This window comes from Coloeus monedula (genome assembly GCF_965178545.1).
Source record: "Coloeus monedula genome assembly, chromosome: 4".
In the NCBI taxonomy this organism is placed as follows: Eukaryota; Metazoa; Chordata; class Aves; order Passeriformes; family Corvidae; genus Coloeus; species Coloeus monedula.
The window spans coordinates 5,565,116-5,587,228 of NC_138784.1; the positions used below are offsets into that span (position 1 = coordinate 5,565,116).

General features: G+C 37.1%; 1 protein-coding gene across 1 annotated transcript in view; it reads right to left on the reverse strand.

Moving 5' to 3' along the window:
• The window catches only part of PLCZ1 (phospholipase C zeta 1), a gene marked incomplete at both ends in the record, with an annotated part of 41,138 nt that overhangs the window by 13,847 nt on the left and 5,178 nt on the right, over positions 1-22,113 (reverse strand). Inside the window, 6 exons of the mRNA XM_082281135.1 lie at positions 3,446-3,562; positions 5,234-5,390; positions 7,558-7,785; positions 16,647-16,802; positions 18,642-18,786; positions 20,334-20,535. Of these exons, the coding sequence (XP_082137261.1) occupies positions 3,446-3,562; positions 5,234-5,390; positions 7,558-7,785; positions 16,647-16,802; positions 18,642-18,786; positions 20,334-20,535 (1,005 nt within the window). The remainder of the gene's footprint in view (positions 1-3,445; positions 3,563-5,233; positions 5,391-7,557; positions 7,786-16,646; positions 16,803-18,641; positions 18,787-20,333; positions 20,536-22,113) is intronic.

The window sequence follows — 22,113 nt, forward strand, 5'->3', positions numbered from 1 at the left end:
CCAGAGCCCAAGCATGGCCAGATTTGAGTCATTTTGACTTGCACAGGTGAGGCAGACCAAGATTGAAATTAGTTGGTTCCTTTTTCCCTTGGGTGCTTCAGAGATTAAAATCAGAACTAGTCAGATAGCTCTTAATCACTCTTTCAATGCATTATTTTTTACCATATTTTGTCATATTATTGCACACAAGATTGAGCCACAAAACAGATGTGACAAAATTGCCACGCTGCATTTCAGTCACACAGGCCAAAACAAAACCTACAGTAAGAAGAGATCTGTCATACAAGTAGAAATTTCACAGTAGCATATGAATTTTTATGCATACTCCAAAAAGTACATATGGGATCTTCTGGAATAAAATTCTGTACCTGCCACACTGTGGCTTTCTCCTGTAACTTATGACACGTTTTGGTCATTCCTGTAGCATGCTTTGATACATGGATAACACTTCCTACTGCATGGAAATGCCATATTCAAAAGGATATTCAAGTCTTTCTATTTTTATTTTCACCAAGGCTTTCTTTTGTTTCATATTTTTTTCTGTTTTTCTCAGTCAATATAAAACAACTGATATCAATTTATTTAAATAACTGTCCTGAATTTTCTTTCCCTGCATAAATCTTTACATTTCATTTTACTTAGTAAATAAAAAGGAGATATGGATACACCAAACCAGTTCTTTCCAGTGCCTCACTGCAGTTGTATGCAGAAGGCATACTAATTTTCACAGACTATAGAAAGTGGGAGTTTTTCCTCCATAAGACCTCTTTTTTCACAAAACCTCCTGTTCTTATGAGTCTCAATTTTCAGAGAATGGACAGGGAGTGCACAGGGATATCCAAAAGCTATTTTGTGGAAACTCTGTACTTTTTACTGAGGTTTTTAACTTGCCTTCCTCTGGAAATTAGGTTTACACAATTACATGTCTCGTCCTCGGCCCCAACAAATCTTGAGCCTGTTGGACCGTTTCATCCTGCTTTAGCTGAGTGCCAGGCTGCTCCAAGGTAATACGTTCCAAGCAATTTAGAGAAAATTGCTGGCAAGGTACAGAAGACAGCACTGTTTTGGGTCAGTCACTGAGGGAAGTGAAGGAATAACTCAGTTCTCATAATTACATGATGCAGAGGCCTGGCAGGCAGTATGATATGTAGGTTTGGACAAAACCTGATATATTTTCTTTGCCCAGCCAGAAAAGTTATGGGTGTTAAAGGAACTTAAAGGTAAGCTTGCAGGTCTGGGGGGGAGAAGGGAGTTAAGAAGGGGAATAGGTGACATAGGAGAAACCTGAGAGTCCTTTGAAGAGTTTTAGGGAAGTGGTAGAAGGGACCTGGAGGGATTACTTCTGTGCATGGGGTGTAAAGTGCAATGGCAGGGAGACAGAAAGGGTGTGTGGATTATACAGACATGGGACAGATATAAAAATTAAAAAATCTGTGGTAGACCAGTGGAAGGACATCAGCAGAAGATTCACTGAGATTCACTCACTTTGGGAGCTGCCTTGTGAAGAGCAGCTATATTTCTGCCAAACAGTTATCTAAAGCAGATTAGGGAATTAAGGATAGATCTAACATGGCTTGGAAATAATACATGTGGAGAATTGTTTTTAATTAGCCTATTCCCAAGTGAAAAATGGAGGGGTTTTTAAGTGAGGATGCAAATGAAGTGACCAAGAGGGCAGATTTAACCACTTCCTGCATATTTTTAATTCTTCCAGGAAGGGACCCAAATCCCCTATGCACTAAAAGTCATATGTTTTGCATACTAATGTTTAGAATGACTTCTCATTAAAGTATACTCTGAGTAAACAGTCAGTGCAGTAATTTTGAAGGACTTCGGTCCTGTCTGTGATCTAACAAATGGATATTCTTTGCAGAGATAAGTGTGGAGATTTACAGGCTAGAAAGAAAACTAGTAAATTGCAGCATGATAAGACTGGGAGATTAACTCGATTTTAAATTAAGGACCTCTGGCGAGTGCTTCCTCTAAGCATGAAACAAACTTACTAGTTTTTAATGGTAATATATAGTATAGATTGCAATTATAGCATACAGAGAGGGCAGCACCCCAGGTAAGTAATACAGACATCACACTTAGTGTGGATGAACCACAAGGACAGAATATAATCAAACCAATTTCACACAGTGTACTAATGAGGAGATACTTGGATAGCCCAGACCAAGTCCGAATCTGCACTGCAAGTAAGCATTTATAATGACACAGAAACAGGTAAAATTTATACTAACTAGTAATTTTTGTACTCCTTGTGTAGTTATGTAAATCTCTACCCCGGTATAAGTCAGGATGGAGAAAGTAACTTGTCACAGAAGATATATGGGGAGCTAAGAAAGGAAACAAGTGGAAAAGGAAGCCTGGAACAAGGGTGATGTAAACTTTAGGGCCCTACAGGCAGAGTGAAATCTGTGCCTGTCCTCGGATGAGTGTGTATTTTAATATAAGGTGAGTCCATACCTTTCACCTCTCAAAACTGGGAGCCTATGGCAAAGTGCCCTGCTCACCCCACAGTCTCCCTCAGGTGGCCTTGGCAAAGACTCAGAATAAAAGACAGAATTTATATGTGGATACAAAACATATTCTGCTCGACTTTACCTAGGGCTGAAGAAGATGTCGCAGGCAGACATAGAAAAATAGTCTGTAACTGAGAATCTTTTAAACTGAAGAACAAACAGATGAAGGCAAAATTGTCTCTAAAGCCATCAAAAAGGACAGAATGCTTACAGGTGAGAGGTTTTTCAAAGTCTGCTGGGTACAGAAGTCATGCTTATTTTTAACAAATTCAAATTCAAGCTTTAAATGAAGAGAAGCAGAAATTATTGTTATTTCATTGCCCATGAAACTGATATGTTTTGTACCAGCAATTAAGATGCTAAATGCATGTTGCATCTGTATAAACCCTGGAGGCTCCCAGAAGCTCCCAGCTGTACCTGGGTTTTGTGCTGACCAAGAATGTTTGAGTGCTTCCTCGCACAGCATATCCTGTTTTGGGAATTCTTGGCACCACTATCAATAGTTGTGCTCACATCTCCTGCACTTGTGCCACTCAAGTCACAGAGAGCCATTGAAAACCCACAAATCCTTCAGGAGAAACTTCCATTGCTGTGTAATGGAAGCTTAAAAATGCTGAATTGTTATTAGTGTTTTTCTTAACATCCAATTCTAAAAGGTAGTTTAAAGAAATTAATAAAATATAGTAAATGGGATATTTGGGATAAGAGACAGCTATTTAATGCAAAGTGATATTTGCAATTACTAGGGATAAAAAACTGACAGGATATGTGGGCTGAAGGAAACGTTTATATAACAAAAAATTAAAATAATGCCACTGGGGGAAAATATGTAACCTACGTAACACCAAAACACTATAGGAAGCAAAAAACTCTTGTATCTGTAAAGGCTAGAATGCAATAGTCTCTGCAAACATACATACCCATTTGACACCCCACGTTCCAGAACTCTTGAGGATTATAATTTGAAGAGCTCATTCTTGTTCCCTTGGGGTAAATTCTTGTAATAAATCTTGTAGTATGTGAAATAAAATCTTTAGCTGATAAACAGAAGGATAAAATCTTCATAAGAAAACATTTATTGTTCAAGAGCTCCTATTTGAATAAATAATAAAAATACAAAAATTTGATCCAGCTATTTTTTTACACAATTATGTCAATGTATTCTATTTTAACATCAATATATGGACCACTCTGCAGTATGCCTAAAATCCTATTTAGTAACCTTAAAATTTTTGTGTGTTTGAATCTGATAGTATTTCTGTATATAGTGCAGTCTTTTGTAAGTTCATTAATCAAAAATCATTCCTTCACTGAAATATTTTGTTTCTTCACCTTTTTGCAGGGTAAACATATGATTTCTACACTAAAGCCCACTGTGTTCTCACGGGAAACTAAGACACAGAACAGGAAACTGCACAAAAACCCCCTCATTCTATAATAGCTCAAAATGAAAAAAAATATATATCCCTAGATGATCTTGTCTTGAAGTTTAAATAAAATGACTAAATAATATTAAGGCCAGGGAAAAGCACATTTTCAAAAGCCACTTAAATTGTTCCTTTATAAGCTTCAGAAGATGTTAGCTGTTCATGTACGTTGTTTCTCCTTCTGCTGGCAGCGTTCCCTCCCCTCTCATATGTAGACATGAACGACACAGATGTGGGAAACTTCAGATGACTTCTATCTGCATGATTCCTTTTTAGCAATTAAACAAGAATCTACATTTCCAGGGTCATCTCTCTGATCTATTCCATTCTCCTCTCATTTCATTTTTTGTTTGGTTAGGGTTTTTGTTTTGTTGATTTTGGTTTGCTTTGTTGTTTGGGGGTGGGGTTTTTTTGGGGGGGGGTGGCAAGGAGGGGTTATAGAACTACTTTTATCTTGCCTAGATTGCTAGAGGAACCAGAGAGGACTGTCTTGAATGGCTGGCAAGTTCCTACTTGTTTTGATGCCGTTCAGCATCATTTGCCTCACCAGCCACTGAATCACCTCCACAAAGCAGTGGGTGGCAGCTGGGCTGGCCCCGAGTGAATGGGCATGTGGCAGACTCCATTGCCATTGTCACGGTCAGTGATCTCTGCTCTTTACACTCCCTCAGGGCTCTCAGCAGGCAGCTGGAGCTACAACAGCAGAGGCTGCACTGCACTGGCTGCACCAAATGGAGATGCTCCAACACAGAATGAGTTTTGAATAATCCAGCTTGGCTGGGATGAAAGGTCTGGTCCAGTGGAGCAAACTGCCTGCTCTAGGGTTTATCCACCCCATTGATGAGGACTCTCTTATCTGCAGTTGTCACCAAAGCCAGGCGACTGCCAAGCCAACTCCACTGAGTTCTCAGCCCAGATATGGTGGGGGGGTGAAATTTATTCCACACGTTTCCGACTACTGACGGTAACTTCTAAATTATTTGGTGCAGAAAACAATGAATCAAAAGGCAGACATACATTTTGGAGACTGTGTTAATATTTGTTCTTATAAAAATGCACAGAATTAAAACAAAGTTGAATTTCAATTTTCCTCACAAAACCAACAGAAATAAAAAAATGCTATGCAAAAGACATTTCTAAAACAGTGTTATATGAAGAACCAAATAAAATCAGACAGCAGGTGTTTCATAAAATTTTAACTCTTCCTAAGTCTTTCTAATGCCTAAGCAGTGAACCATAGCAACAATGCAACTTTTAACTAACTAACTCAAAAGAAATTACCTGAATGTCTTACAAGTTTTCGTGCTTGAGCCTCTCCAATCGAATTATTTTCATAGCACTGCTGATTCATCAGGGAATGCTCAAAGCTCACAAACTTCTGAGATTTGGTATAAACCACAAGGTCCGATAATGCAAGGGCAATCTTTCCCCTCTTCACCTAATAATCATCAGATGAATAATGGAATAAAAAAGTCACAATAATGCATATTTCATTATTATTAATATTAATAATTCAGAGAAACAATCACTTTGGATGCATAAAGCCTGAGAAAATATGTTACAGTTAATGAATTTAATAAATATGACCTTTAATATTAAGATTTGATCCACTGAAAGAAACATAAGTTTTTTGTGTCCATGTTTATCATAGCAATCGTGGGGTGAGTGGAGAGATGCTATAGGTGCTTCCTAGCAGAATCTTCTTCTGGTTAGCCTCACAGTTTTCCTGCTTCTAAGACTGGTTTGTAAAATAACATAATTTTTCATGGTTTTTAATATTACTCATTAAAAATATACCTCCAACTTTCTATTCATAAAGACATAAAGTATTAGAAAAGATCAGCAGCATAAACTCAACCATAAAATGTAGAATAACAGGAGAGTATTATACTATGCCAAACAAATTAGTCAATATTCCTCTAAGCATTGCTCTGAAGTTAGGAAAACTCTTTTCTTCTTGATTAAGGCAGAAATTTCTCTCACCAAAATCTTAATTTAGTCTTGTTCCATTACCAAAACAAGCAAAAGTGACTGAAGTTTTTCCAGGGTCTTCTCTCTTACAGTGAGGCACTACATGACCACTTCATTTTTCATAGCGTAACTTGTGAGCTAACCAGGGGCAGTAGCCAGCAGAGAGCTGATGATGCTAATCATGTTTACATTCCATTAAAGCTTTCAAATGCAAATTCTCATCTGACAAAATAATAGAGATTGCCTGCTTGTGGATCTTAAACTATGCAAAGTTCAAGTGCATTAATTATTCTGGGGCTATGTCCCATGAGGAGCAACAGGATTCCACTTCCATGGACATCCTGAAAAATACAACTCTCTGGAGGCAGGCACTGACACAGGCAAAGCCAGCAGCATCACTGGGGTGTCTTGGCTGTGGATTCCCATGTTCTTCCTGCCTTCCATAAACCTGTATAGTGGGACATCAAGAAAAATACTCCAGCAGAGCGGGACCCTGGAAACCACTTTCTCTTCTGCCTGTGAAACATGAGCAGATACATTTTGTTGCTGCTGTTAAGAGTATGCGGAATACATTCTGGTCTGTAACATGATCCTACAAATATACTTGAAACCTATTATCTAGAAAGTTGGCCTTTCCTCTTCAAAGAAGACTCCTTCCTTCCTCAGAATTTTTCCTTACTATCTCTCCATGTCAGATGGAATGAGAAAGAAGCAAAGACCTTGACCATCAAATCATACAAAGAAAAGAGACACTGCCTCTCAGCAGCAACTCTGGGCTCTGAGGAGCATTGCCAGTTTAGCCATGTTCAGGTAATCAGAGCATGATGTGCAACAGTGACTGGATACATCTTAAAAAACTTGAACAAAGCAGTTTGAACCCTGATGAAGCAACAGATTTTCCATGGTAGAGAATTATACTTGGTTAAAAAAAGGTGTAAGTTTAATTTGAATTCTAAAAAAGGAGATTACACCCAATTTTTACACTCTCAGAAATAATACTTAATGTTAAATATCTTCATGATAAATGTAAAAATACCTTTTCGATTCTAGGTGCTGAAAAATGTTTCAGCACAACCAGGAATGTGCACCTAATTTAATGCAAAAAATCCAGAACAGAAGAAAATAGGGGAATCTATCTATCTATCTATCTATCTATCTATCTATCTATCTACCTCTCTATCTATCTCAAAAACAGACTGGTGGACTTGGGGAAGAAATAGTTTACTGTGTTTGTTGTCATCAGGAACTGCTATAAGTGTTCTCTATACATAATTCCAGGAGGGCCATGGGACACACAAAACACTTAGGTAACTTCTTCTTAAATCTGCTGTTGTGCTGAGCACTTGGGACAAGCACAAGCCTTGAAAGAGGAAAATGCAGGAAGTTCAAGATGAGAGCACAGGGAGGGGTTGCTTTTTAGTTGGATACTAAAATGTGGTCCAGTCTGGCTTTTCTTATAACAATAGGAAAACTCTGAAACCTTGAGCTGGAACATGTAATTTCCAAATGCACTGAACGTACTAATTTTAAAGTTTATCTTTTAAATTTAGACTCTATTTTAAGATCATATAGCCTTTTTTTTTTTTTTTTTTTATATCTATGTGTTCTCTATATTCAATTGAGGCAAAAGTTACCTTTGGTTTTTTTTGAGGTGGGGCTGAAGATCTACCATCTGCTCTTCTTTTGGTGGAACTCTTTGATTGGTGAAGAGGTAGTGTATCATCTGTGTCTTCGTCCTCAGACAGAAATTCAGAGTCAGACAGTTCCTCTGTCTCACCAGTATTGTCATCATACATCCTGAGCATGCTTTCCTCAATTGTTCCAGCTTTTTTGTTTTTTATCAGAACTTTGAATTTTAATGCCTATAGGAAAGAGGTTAAACAATAGTAACTAGAATTATGTAGGTTTTCGTGTCTTGGTGTTATTTAACCCATGTCCAAAGTTGTTTATTAAGTATAATAAAGTGAGCTAAAAAAATGAAGCAAAGATAGATACAAGTAAGGCAGAAGCCAAAGCCAAATAAACCAAAGAGAATCTGGGGATCAAAGGACACAACAGAACGTGACTATCTAACCCCATGACAGGAAAAAAGGCTCTCCACCACAGATACACAGATGCTGTGTATGAAACTATGAAAAGATAAAAGTTGGAAGAGTCAAAGGTGATAGCCAAGCAAAACATAAAAGGTATATATTTTTACTATGCCTAAATGTACTTAAATATACATATACACAATTGAAGACGTGTGTCTGATGTTAATTTGGAATGTTTTGATCTATCACTGAGGCTGCAGGACGTTTGTTATTAGATTAGTGCCTATGTGCACATCTGTCATGTGTGCCAGATTAAAGCTTTTGCTTATAGCTTGCGTTATTTTACAGTAGATCCTTATGCTGATCTTACCTGGCCAGGGAAATAACAGTTGGGTGATTTTGCCTAAGCAGTTTCTCTATTTTTAAATGGACATGTATCAACTGCCATACTACATAATGTAGTGGGGAAAAAACATCATTGAATTATATCAATTCTAATAACATGGCTTTCATCTATGCAACAGAATCCTATGAGTACATATTTCACTTAGATTTATGAAATAATATTAATAGGGGTGCTGCTATTATGTAGCAGACATTCAACTTTACATCTGTACGCAGGAGCTGCCAGTGAGTAACAGGACTTACTATCGCTCTTGAATAAAGTGATCCACAAAAATATTCCTTAAATTTCCTATGCCCTAGTGAAAAGGAAGATTACGCTACTGGGAGTGAGGCAGGAACTGGAAACAACTAAGTTCACAATAAATGAAATGTAACTGAAATGCTGTATTTTAAGGTATCCATTAAGTAAATATGAAACATGGATGATGGAAACATATAAACCCAAAATTTTGTAATGGAAACTACAGCCATAGGCAAGGATAGAGACATTCCATTTATTTCTATTGCTCATAATCCCCTCATTGCTTCAGATCTCATATTGGTAGCTTGCCAGGGTGCCAGTGGGATGAGGCATCCTATGCCCAAAATCTATCACTGCCATGTTGCTGGAAGGTTTGATTAGTCTCTCTTCACTGGTAACTCAGAATAAGGATGCCCTTTAACATTTCCTTCATCTCTTATTGATGCACTCGTTTTTTTATTCCCGTGATATTTTTAGAAGAGTTTTAATATGATTAATGTTACTCCTATTTTTTAAGAGTTCTGAATTCGCCTTTGAGTGTTCACATTTCCCAATATTTAAAATCAATTCCACCCACTTTTGATCTTGTATTTTGTTATTCACAGAAAGACTTATTTTACAAATGGAAAAAAAAAAACCCAGACCTGGTATACAAGGGAAGGAAAAACTTTCTAAGGTTACATTACTGCCTCCTATATGCAAACTTCTGTAAGCAAGAAAAGACCATATGTCATGGGTTAGCTAGCATAGTCCCGGAAGTGATGTTCTCGCAAAGGGGTGCTTACAGCTTCCCCCATGACCTGACAGAGCCTATCAGCTGGCCAGTTTGAATATGGACAATTCTTTAAGCCACTTAAAATTGTGACCGCCTCTGTGATCCACACTTAAGAATAGACAAAGCCCCCCCCACAGGTCTGTCTCATTTCCGTGCTAGGACAGGTGGTGGCGAGCCCTGTGCGGGGGCCAGTGGGCTCAGCCCAGGCCCTGCTCGGGCCAGGCCAGGCTGGGCCACGGCCATCCTGGAGCCGATGGGCCCTGTTCCACCCGTGGAACCCCCCCACAGCCCTGCTATGGGCAGACAGAGCGGCTGGGCTCCCCCCCACCCTCCGCTTCGATAAGCCACATTCCAGCTGCAAAGCCTAGGTGAGATTAACCCTTTTATTGCTGTGAAGAGCTGAAAACCTGAGGGAAGAGAAAGAAGAGATGCTTAAAGCTGAAATTCTGTTGTGAAGCTATGATATATCAGAGTATCCCGTTGCAATTTCATGAAGATATGGGGGGTGGAGTGTTCAACTCGGGAACAAAAGCACCTGCACTGAGATAGGCAGATGCTGAAGCAGCTGTAATTTCATGAGAAGTTTGGACAGGGAGAGATGAACCAGATGAGGACTTTTGCTCCAAATGGGAAAGGAGAAAACCTCAGTTCCTAGAGATGCTCCCAGAGATAGTCCTAAAGATGAAGATGAGGAAGACCCTTTGCTCCCAGGGAAGGAGAAGGGTCTCTGTTCTTAGAGATGAAATGCTCCCAGAGATGGGTGAAGAGAACTTTTGTTTCTGAACAGCTCAACCTTAAAATTGTACCCCAAAATCTTCAAGAGTGGACCCTTGAAAGCAGTTGTGGGAAAAGCTGCAAGTCGGGGGAAAGGACGCACATGCGAGCAGAGACTCCTCTTCCTAAATGGACTGAACAAAGTTATTTGGAAGTGGGCAGCTGTCTTATTGTGATAATGTGTTCATAGCATGAGCAAGAGAGACTCCTCTTCCTAAATGGACTGAACAAGGTTATTATGGAAGCGATAAACAGACTGAACATCTTAAGGGCTGTCTTTTCACATTGTCAGTGGGAGAAGGGAGGAAGGTGGGGGGAGGAGGAGAGTTCTGAAGGTGGTATAATTTTTTTTTTTCTTCTTTTAGGTCTGTTAATAAACTTCTTTATATTCTTTCAAGGTTGGTGCCTGCTTTGCATTTCTCCTAATTCTTATCTCACAGAAGATAAACAGTAATGAGTATTTTGGACCAAACCACTACATTAAATTGGTGTTTCTGCCCGGTTACAAACTGAACCCACTACACCATAGTGTGTGTGTGTGATGATATAAATATGGGTCATGATATTTTAAGTCCATTTCTAAAATTCTGTTTACGAGCTGTTAGCAAAAACGTAAACACCCGGAGGTAGGAGAAATTTTTTAGTGTTGGGGTTTTTTTTAAGGATTTTTTTAAGATTTTAAAATCATGGCTCTTTTTAGAAACAGTTACAGGAAATACTCCAGCAATATGAAAATTTGCTATTTTTTGGCCAGAAGCAAATTCCAATAATAGTTACCCCAAATCATTGAAAGCGAAACATGGACTGAAAAAATAGCACACCAAGGATTTTGTCTGAACTTCAAACACCTTCAAAAAAACTTATAACAAAGGCATGGTTACAAAATCAGTGACTCTGTGAAATCGGAGTTCTTCAGTTGGTCATCAGCACTGCTGAACTTGTGACAACTTTTTCTCTAAACATCCAAGTCTTCTAAGAGACCTGAAAAGTCTTTTAATGAGCTGAAGGTCTGAGCATTCACTATAACTTCTCCTTTCTGGTTTTATTATGGGAGGCAAAATATGTTAAAAATACATTTGCTGTTTACTTTATATAAACTGTAAGCATACTAAAAAATTTAAATATGTAAAACATAATAGATCTTCCCTAGAGCATAGTGGGACTTCAAGGCTGGCATAAGCAAAAGCCTCCAAGTACAATCAACTGGAACAAATATTAACATAATTAAATGAACAAAAATTTTTTCTGGTACATTCTGGTTAATGTGATGTAAAACACAAAGCAGCTGAAGTAATGCCAAGTTTCCAAGACAAAAATCACAAGCACTTTGGATCAGGCAAACCCACCTATTGACCACTGCAATTAATGTAAAAACTCAGTCCTGAGAAATGTAGGGAATAAACCCTGGATTTGAGACATAAGATTTAAAAAAAAAATAGCTTCTCCTATTTAAATTTAGCTTGTTGTTCTCCCTTCTCCTCTCCTGATCAGCTGTAGGTGCTTAGTTAGGGGAATATCAAATCCTGAAAATCATGCTAAGTAACAAGATTAAAATCTCTTCTGAGTTTTACATAATATTCTATTTCAAGAATTATACTGCTGTCTTAAGTACTGATATAGGGTGAAGATACAACACCTCCTGTGAAGTCTAACACAGGAACAGGTTTTGAGACAATGACAAGATTTGTTAAGTACAACTGCTAAAAAAACTCAACACCAGATTTCTTTAACAATTCAAGAGAATCACACTTAGTAAATTGTGAATGGATGTCTTTGTGGCAGCCTTATAAATCACAGTTATCAAGATACTTTAAATCAATACTACCAGCAATATCTGAGCTCTAAGTAAACAGGTATTAGTTATATCAGGAGCACCATTTTAGCTACCTCATAACAAGTTTTCATACAACACATGTACCCAGTGAGAAGCACCCTACCCTGAAAATTCCACTTCTGTATTGCGCTCTGTAGTAGACTTAAGGTAAGTCTGGTCCAAGGTTAAACAGCTGTGCTGTATCTGAGATGATATTCTACACAGGCAACTAAACCTCTGGATGGATTGGAAAGGAATCGAAAGGATGATTACAGAGAAAATGGTAACAAGTTGGCCAGGGTATTAATACAGCATGCTCAGAGTCCACATGCACAGATTCCTTACCACAGTTCAATGTTCCAAGAAGACACCTTGCCAAATGAAGGATCTGATTTTTATACACCAAATAAACCAATGACCCAAGACCTACCTGGGTGATGATGTAAAATATGGCGATGTCTTGTTTTTAGTTAGCTTCTGAAGTTGTTTTACACTACAAGGAAGTTATTAACAACAGATAAAGACTGTCACATGTTTATTACATTTCTGGGAAAACCATGTTCCCTCAAGAAGAGCACAATGCCTAAAAATAGTGTAGGAATCAGATGAGTCTTCTGTAAGTACTCACTACAGCCTAGAGAATCCAGAAATTTTATGAGAAACAATGCTGATTTTTTTATTTTTGAGGGTCATCACCAAGACATGCCACATTCTCGCATCTTTCTTCTTATTTTGGTAAAGAATAAATGCCATAGATCGATTGAAAGGCAAAAGAGTGACTAGAAAAGTTTTGACTTGCTAAGAAGCAAAGCTATTTCTGATGCAAAGACTTGGTCAAGAGATTTGCATATGTAACTTGTAGGTCAAAACAAATAGGAATTAATCTCATAACTGAAGCAACAGAATTAGATATGCTAAAGCAGGCTTGATCTTGAATTTCTCTGTGAAAACACTCACTGTGTAGAGAAAGCTTGTTTGTATACTGAGTAGATAAAGGTGAAGAAAAGTGTGAAGAAAGAGTCCTGGCTTATGGGGTTAGCTGGTTTTCCCCATAATAGAAGGATTTAAAATGTCCATAACTCATAAAATTGTACTGAAGACCTTCTATTAATCTTTCTCAAGGAGATAGTTAAACTGGTTCTTTTATTTGGACACCACAGGTTTAACAACCACAGGGAAGCCTTGGCAATCCTGGCCAGAAATACTTCTAAACCATCACAATACAATAATTGATCTTGCAGCTGTGTGGTAAGCATTAAAGACAGCTTGTAAAATCACAGTAGTTGCCACTTCACTTTCAGTTAATCACACATCATCCAAATTTGTGACAGGAAACCTGCAAACAATAAAAAATTCCTAACTATCTGATATGTATATCCTGTCAGCAGTGTAAGGCAGTTCAATGCACTGCAATGCAAAATAATTGAGGAACAAACTTTTATCAAAGCATCAATGTGTGTACATTCTTTTCTGTGTTACATTGGATGCTTACATGCTTCTTTCAATAGCTATCAAACTTCTTAGAGAGGAAGGACACAGCAGGGTAAGTAAAACCTTATCTCTTCTAGCATCCTAATATTTTCTAAGTTCATCCACAAATTGCTGCATAAGACACTTCATTCCATCACTTTCTATCAGCATATCGCCAGGAGTGCTGGTGCAACCAGCAGGGATGTCTGGCACCAGCCAGAGATGTCAAATCTCATTTAATGTGACTCAAAGGACCTGATATTCCAGTGCATATTAGAGCAAGTTCATGAAGTCTCTTTAGAAGCACTATGATGGCCAAGACTGGGAGGAAAGAACTGTACCAAATCTGCTGCTTTGGTGGCAAAACATCTGCTTGGGAAGGAGGTAGAATAGATTGGTGAACCTTAAGGGCAGCCTCAGTTTCTCATGGGATAAGGTGTGTATGAAAGAAAGAAACAGACCAAAAGTCTTCTCTTTCCTTTCCTCCACATGTAGAGGAAGAATTGTGTGTTGAGATGCTACAGAATACAGGAATTGCAGGGAATTAACAATATCAATACAGTCAGCTGGAAGTGTGAATATATGACTCAGGGAAAAGAATAAAAAACCAGTTTTTCCTGACATTTTCTGGGGTTTGTTTTTCAGGCCAAGCAAGTGTTAGGAAAAAGCAGAGAGAAGTGTTCAGTGATCCTCCACTTTTCTCTTCTGGTCCTCTGTGTGATTTTCACTTAGAATTACAATGGCAGGAGACATCATTGCAAGGTGCTCCAAGAAACCACCGAAGAATGGGTTTGTTCCTCATTTTAACCTCCTTCCAGACACACAGTCATCTCAGCTGACAAAGGTATAGCTCAAAACCTTCTAAAAGGAGAGGAGAGGAGAGGAGAGGAGAGGAGAGGAGAGGAGAGGAGAGGAGAGGAGAGGAGAGGAGAGGAGAGGAGAGGAGAGGAGAGGAGAGGAGAGGAGAGGAGAGGAGAGGAGAGGAGAGGAGAGGAGAGGAGAGGAGAGGAGAGGAGAGGAGAGGAGAGGAGAGGAGAGGAGAGGAGAGGAGAGGAGAGGAGAGGAGAGGAGAGGAGAGGAGAGGAGAGGAGAGGAGAGGAGAGGAGAGGAGAGGAGAGGAGAGGAGAGGAGAGGAGAGGAGAGGAGAGGAGAGGAGAGGAGAGGAGAGGAGAGGAGAGGAGAGGAGAGGGAATTTCCATGGAAGCCTCCAAAACTCTAAAACCTAAAAGGAACCTGTAATTGGCAAATGTCACTCTGAAGTGTTTGGAGAAACTATGTGGTATTCCACTTCATGTACACACAAGAGAACTATTTAATTCTGATCTTGAAGAACATTGAGCTAACTTTTTTGCTATTCTTGCTAGTGCTCCATCTTGAAAAAGTTGGAGCAGTAAATTATTTAGGTGACAGCTTTTTTTCCCCACACTAACTGAGAATCCTTCCCACAAAAAGGATTTTAAATTCATCATTTATGGTTCAGTAACATCTCTTTTGCACAGGTTAAGTAAAGAAGTCTGAATACTAAATTCAGAATTTGGCTTTCTCAAATGATAATGAATTTATCTAGGCCTTGAAAATGCACAAGTCCCAAGCTTTAAAGACGTGATGTCACTAAACTCCTTTTGAACATGGACCAAAAGTGGTTCTTGAAAAAGATGCCAGCCAAAAGTCAAGCTTACTACTGAATTTACAAATTCAGTCATAGCTATGTATTTCCATTGCTAAGTAAAATCCTACTGATTTTTCTTAGGTGCTTGATCAGAACATCTAGGAGAAATTGAGATGATCCTAATTTATGTTCATTCTCAGGATAATAATTTATTAAATTCAGACTTTTGTAACCATCTGAGGACAGTGGTGTTATTTAGGTAACTCTTATACCTTGCACAGATGGGGAATACATCTCACATTACTTTAATGTGTTGAAGACTCAGGAGAATGAGCTCACCTGATAGCATTTCCATACTTAAAGACCCAGCAATGCATTTTCAGGCAAAACTCTACAGAGCTGACTCATGAAATCTCTAAGCTAGAGAAATACAAAGTATGAATTCCCTATATCACAGTCACCATATGTTAAGGAATGTATGCCACAGAAAGTAATATTTTTGAGTATGTGATTCAGTGACTCCATGTTCACTGATATTTTTGTGCTTGCTTCAGAGGATATATGATCCATAGACATCTACTACACTGAATCCAGCCATGCTTTGAGAAGCTTTAAAACAAGCCCTCCTGTCTAACATAGTTTATAATTTTTTCTAATCGAAAAAACAGTTTTCAAGGTTTCAAAATTATGTTGGACACTGTGTTGTAAAAAAATAAAATGCTACAATATTAAAAAAAAAATTGGCAGAGAAATGTGCATGCTAAATATATTTATTTTTATTGTTATATTTCCATAACAACATTGTTATGGAAATATAACAATATGGTAATACTTCAGCACATCTTCTGGACCTATCACTTCAAAAATATTTTTCCTTGAAAAATCCTTTAAAAATTACAAATTGTTGTGTGTTGTTTTTCCTTATTACAGTGCTTCCTCCCCACATTTCTTTTGCATTTTTTTTAGCTACTGTAAAAAAAAAAAGTGTAAAATATTGCTATCACTGGCAACAGTGACAAGCCTAAATAAGTATTTTTTATGTAGGCATGTATTTGTGCTAGAAGAGATTTGAAAAAAAAAATTGTTGTTGAAAGAAAATTATGTACCAAGCCTGGAACAATGGAAATTTACTTGTTTCAGTCTTCAATAAAATTTTCAACACCCATCTAATTTCCTTTTCTAACTTCATATCCCAGGGGTCTCAGGCCACCAGCTGAGAAACACTGTCTTAGGGAAAAACACACTGAGGAAGAGAATGGCTTTGGAGCAGCAGAATGCAAAGAAAAAGCTTCATCATCGCTGTTACTGACAAAAAATGTAGATTCCAATTTCCATTTCAATAACATGCCTAAATTTCAGGAATTTCCTTCAATTTAAGCAACAAAAAAAAAATCAGCAGATAACAGATACACCAGCATGTGACATCTTTCCATGTGGCTTTTTTATGCTGTTTAAATATTTTTTGTTACTACCTGAACTGTATTTCAGACACCAGATGTGACCCCTAAATTCAGTTTCAGAAGATTTTTTAAAATAAATAAATAAATCAAGAACTCCACAATTTTTTCCATGTCTTTCATAGAGAAAAATGAAAACTTATTACCTCAGGAGAAGGCAGTCGAGTCATGTCTACTTCACCACCAATTGGTGAAGAAAGAAGTTTGTCACCTAGAATACTTTTCAAATAGTGTGCCATTACTTCCTGTTGTTTAGGGCTGCAGTGGTTCTCCAAAGACAGTACAAGTGGATAGGCAGATGACTGGAAATATAATTTTAAGATTTTATTATTAATAAATAAGAACATGAATAATTGTTTTTCTGAAACATCTTACAAAAGTCCCCTTGGCAATCTGTATTTACCTTCATTTTCAAAACATTCAAAATATAGATCAGTTGTTTTAGGTTAGTAATGCAGTAAAAATCTCTCAGAATTTGTGGAAAGGAGCACAATTGAAGAAAAAAGTGCACCTTTGGAAAGTTAAAGCAGAGCTAGACATGTGCAGAGGTGTGAAAAGAGCTGTTTTGTTGTTTTGGTTTTAAAACGTAAAATCAGACTCAAAAATTAAGATTGACAATGTAAAGCAGGATTAAATGTCTTTTTCTTTAGTTTGTGATGGATTTTAATTGACTACATTTCAAGTTGATAGTCTCCCCAAAGCTTGTTCAGAAATGATTGCCTTTACATGAACAAGCCAAGCATATTTTTTATTTTTCATAATATCACAAACTTTTCTAGGGACTCTCTACACTTTTCTCATTACAATGCTCAAGCAAGGGAAATTGAGTAAAAATTAAAGGTGAAAGGTGAAAAAGGGAAATTGAGTAAAAATTAGAGAATAACTCAAAAAAACCTCATCCATTTAGACATATAAGTAAATCTCATAAATTGCCAGTAATACTGGTGGCTACCAAAAATAGTCTGAATGAAATTGTTGCTCAGGCAGGACCTAAATTGTCAGTAAGAGAAGTACCATTTAATGTTTTCCCTGTCTTTACACTTGTCCCCTGAGTATTTGCTACTGACTGCTAATAGAAGCACAGCTCAGCCTGGATGGACAGCTGGTACCAACCATCACCTATTGGGATTTTATCATCTCATTGGCACTTGGGCATGTGAAATGAAGTTTGCATTAGAGTTAAGTACAATATGTTGTGTATTAGCAAGAATAGAAGTTATATCTAATAGGTTTTGAAAAACAGTGAAATAAAATGTTTTTAATTTCACTTTTAAAATGGGAGACTAATTAAGCTTTATATAGAAAACAGAACAGTAAAAGCACAGCTCTGATTGACACTGAGAAGGCTATAAACACATCTGTATAAAAATCCATGTAAATTTATGATCATAGATGTATATATTCACACACATAATGCTGGCCTGAATCTGAGCGTAATCTTAATGGTCATTCAGGACTTCCTTCAAGCAGGAGTTTTGCCAGAAACCTATATAAAAGCCTGAGGCAGTGCCAAAAACTCTCCACATTTCAGTGCTTTTTCAGAGATAGGCAGAAGGGACATTGCCCTGATGAGTCACCTGGCAAAAAGATATCAGTAGCTGCTAACATTTATTTATCAGGTTCATCGTTCAAAATAGAAAGAGAGGAAATGGAAAACAAGGTCTCAAACTCATTACCTAATATTTTTGTCTACTTCATAAATATACATGTAGAATATAAGACAGACTGATATCAACAAAAGAATAGGTGAAGTAAAAACATTTAAAAGAGATAAAGAAGGAGAAAAACGTCAGACCAATTCTGAACTAGTTCTTCACTTTATGATCATTCCTTTCTTAAATGATCTCAGGTGAGAATTCCACCTAACAAGCTGAGTAAGATCACCTGAATTGTTTGCACCAAGTCTGGTTTATATTCATTATCAGGAAAATATATTTATGATTCTTTTAAAAAGTTTTAAAAATACATGAAGAACAAATATCACAATTGTTCTGTAATTAATTTCAACAATGCCCATTGCCACAGTCTCTGTTTCATATGTTTTTACCCTGGGGAATCTATAAGAGCCATGTCCCTGGCTTTGTTAAAGCCACCATCACATGCTAACCAAATTATGTATACATCCATTTATCTATACATACCATAAATGCATACTTGTCAATCACATGAATTACAGAACGAAATGGAATTTTGCTTGTTAAAGTGTGACCATGATACACAATAGGTTCATTGTTGGTTCCATCCCAGCAGTCAATTTCCAGGCAACGACATCCTTTTAAAAGAGCACTTCAGAAGAACAAGAGAAACAATTTTACAGCCAAAAGATACCACACTTTTTTATACAAGTTGCTGTATTCTGATTACAAGTACATTGATTAATTACAGGAAAACCACCTCATTTTCATCATAAATAAAAAGAAATTCTACAGAATTATACATATATGAGAGAGACATGTTTATTCGAGATGTGTTAGGTAATAAACTTAATTAGACCACTTAAATATGGGATTACCTGACTTATCTTCCTTAAACAAATAAAAACAAGGGTCAAAGATTTCAACAAAGGAATTTTGGAATAAAGGCAAATTGTCATTTAAAATAAAGCAATAAATATTTAAAATGGTGTTTTCTATTACTATTCCAAACTTGCTTGCAAGTTTGAGAATCACTGTATTTAAAAATCCATTGCACTTAGAGAACCAGGTTGCACTTGGTCTTTACGTAAGTCATCGTTCTTCCCGGGCCTTATTTCTAAGAGGGATTGCTAAAGTTTCTCAGGTGCCTTAACTTTACTGCTTTAAGTTTTAATGTGTTAGTGGCATCCCTTAAATTCATAGGTTTCTAATATTTGACTTGCAACTAACTGAAACATTTCTTATGAACTACATTACTTAATTAGCAATCTGTCTTTCACATGCTGCCTTTCACACATTAACAATATGTCAAATATGCCTCTAGCTGCATTTAGCATTTTCCTCACACCAATAGTACATAAAGAGGGAGTGGGTTACACCCTCTTCACAATTACTTTCAGCAATGCAGCATTAACATCACGGAATTTTAAATACCGTTAGAAATTCAGTGTTTCTGATGGTTGCATGTTACTGTAGAAAACTAAGAGAGCAACTGAAAAAAAGAGTTCAGACACATGATGGTTCCAACTCCTTTCTTCTTACTAGAGTAGTGCAAATAATAGGAATTCTGGACACCTCTCTTCCTAATTCTTAATACTTCCTGCCCTCTCAGTGTTGCCTTTATTACACAATCCATTTCATTCTTCCCTGCCTTGGCAAAAAGGCATCCTGATCACCATCCTCTTGGAGGCACACACTGCAGGGAGCTTCCTCTCTCTGCTGGCTACTTTGGTGCCCATTTTGTTGTTGTTGTTGTTTCTAAACCGCCCACATTGCAACATGCACTGAACACAGATGTTCTTGTCACAGGCATACTCCAACATACATCCTGTACATTGATCAGATTAGAGCTTGTCTGGGAATTTTTCATTTCTTTCAGGGAGTTAGTTATTTTTGCATGGCGTGTTGAGATTAAAAACTGATTTAATCATGTACTGTACACCATACTATGGATTTCATTTGCTGCAAGGTTGATTTTCTGAGATGTAAGTGAAAAAATAGATTATTTCCAGACTATGAACAGATGGTTTGGCAAATATATTGAAAAGTGTACACACAATATAAAATACCACTCTTATTTTCAACTTCTATCTGTGATGGCTTTGTCCCTTATTGCCAAGTAGGATGGTATGTGACTTAGTATTCATTAAAAAAAAAGCCAAAGAATGTTTAAAATATTAAAAAACAATATCTAAATACCTGGTATATCCCCATAAATGACTGGGTCCCATTAGCTGGTCAGCTATCAAGTAGGTGTTGTGAGAAGATGAAATAAAATAGTCACATAATGGCTGGTTCATATCTTGATAGATGGTCCTGTGCTGGATTTTAAATATTGAACATTCATCTGACCGCATGTACCTTATAAATCCTTCAAATGACATCTGCCTTTTCTTCCTCACTGAACAAAAACAAAAGTAAAAATATCTCTGTCATGAAACCAAACTGACAGTTATATCTATGTACTTTCTGAAATTTTTAATAGCCAATTCTGAACACTGCTAAAGGTTGTGTAGCACAACACTTTCCTGCAATTTTAAAATTCATGACAAAAGTATAAACAACACAAACATCAGATACATGTGACTCTGGAGCTCAGCTGCTGTGGTTCAAACTTCTGAGAGGAAATTAATGTACTTTGACACTTTTATTCTTCTGTGGACATGAGTAAGAAGAGTTTGCAGTAGTTATAATTAAATATAAAGTAAAATATTTGTTACTTTGGAAAGTAACATGCCAGACAATGCATTAAGAGAATCTTCTTTTCTCTTTTAAAAGAACAAGGATTGTTCTCTAAAATGTCAGTCAGAGATTTTCAATATAATCTTACAAAATAAATGATTCCTAGCACCAAATGTCTTCCCTAGGGGTGGAAAATTCCAAATAAGTATTGATCAAATCATGTTTTAAAATATTTGAAATAAAAATAGTATCTTAACAAAAGAAATAACTGCCCACACAGATGAATTGCAAATCACGCTTATTAAACTACTGCATTTATAACAAAATGAGCTAATTGCATCCATACCAGTGATAGTCATCCCATTTGTTTTGGGTTTGACTGATTTAATGACAAACAGAGCCATTACACTGCCAGCTACTGCTCCCAATGTCATGTTTCAAATGCAGTCATTTTGCAAATGATATCATCTCAAACGTCAGCTTTGCTTCAAAACATAGTTTGAATTAGTGTGGGATTTTGCCCAGTCCTTACTCTAAAATAACCTTATTGTCACCATAGCAGGCTAGTAGTAAATAAGCAGTAAATAATCCAAGATTATTTTATCCTAACAATAATTTCGAAGTCAATGCATACAAACTTGGGGGCTGGAAATACCTGCAGAAAACCCCCTTTTCTGACGTGTTAATGCCTACTACAGCTCTAAGAATCAGAATTTACAAGTTAGAATTGCAATTATCGATCTTTGGGGTGTGACAGAATGAAAGTTGTACACCTGAGTGAGAATTTACAGAAAATTATTATTTCTCAGTTACACAGGTCTTTGAACTAGAAAACTTGCAATGTTTTAAAATTATAAAGAAAAATAGAAGGCCATGCAGACATCAAACATACCTTCACCCAAAAAATGTTATCCCTATCAGAAGTCTATCTTAAGCTATTCTTCCAGATTTCCATTGATGAAGAATCCACAGACAACTCAGTAAAACCATTTCAACAGCTAAGTAACCTTATTGTTAGGAAGTTTTCCATAACTAGGAAACAAAAGTTTACCCTGAAACTTCCATGCTGTCCAAAATATTTGCTGTATGGTATTATTCCTGTCCTCTCTTTCACATATGAAAACCACTCTTGCACTTCCCTCATTCCAGTACTTTCCACAAAAACAAATCTAATCCAGGGCATTTTTCTGTTTCAGATTTCTGATAATTTTCATTTTTCTTCTATCCACCAGTGCTGTTAATCTTTCGTAGGAAAAAACAGGATACTGTTTCTTTATGGAATGTCCTGACAAACTGC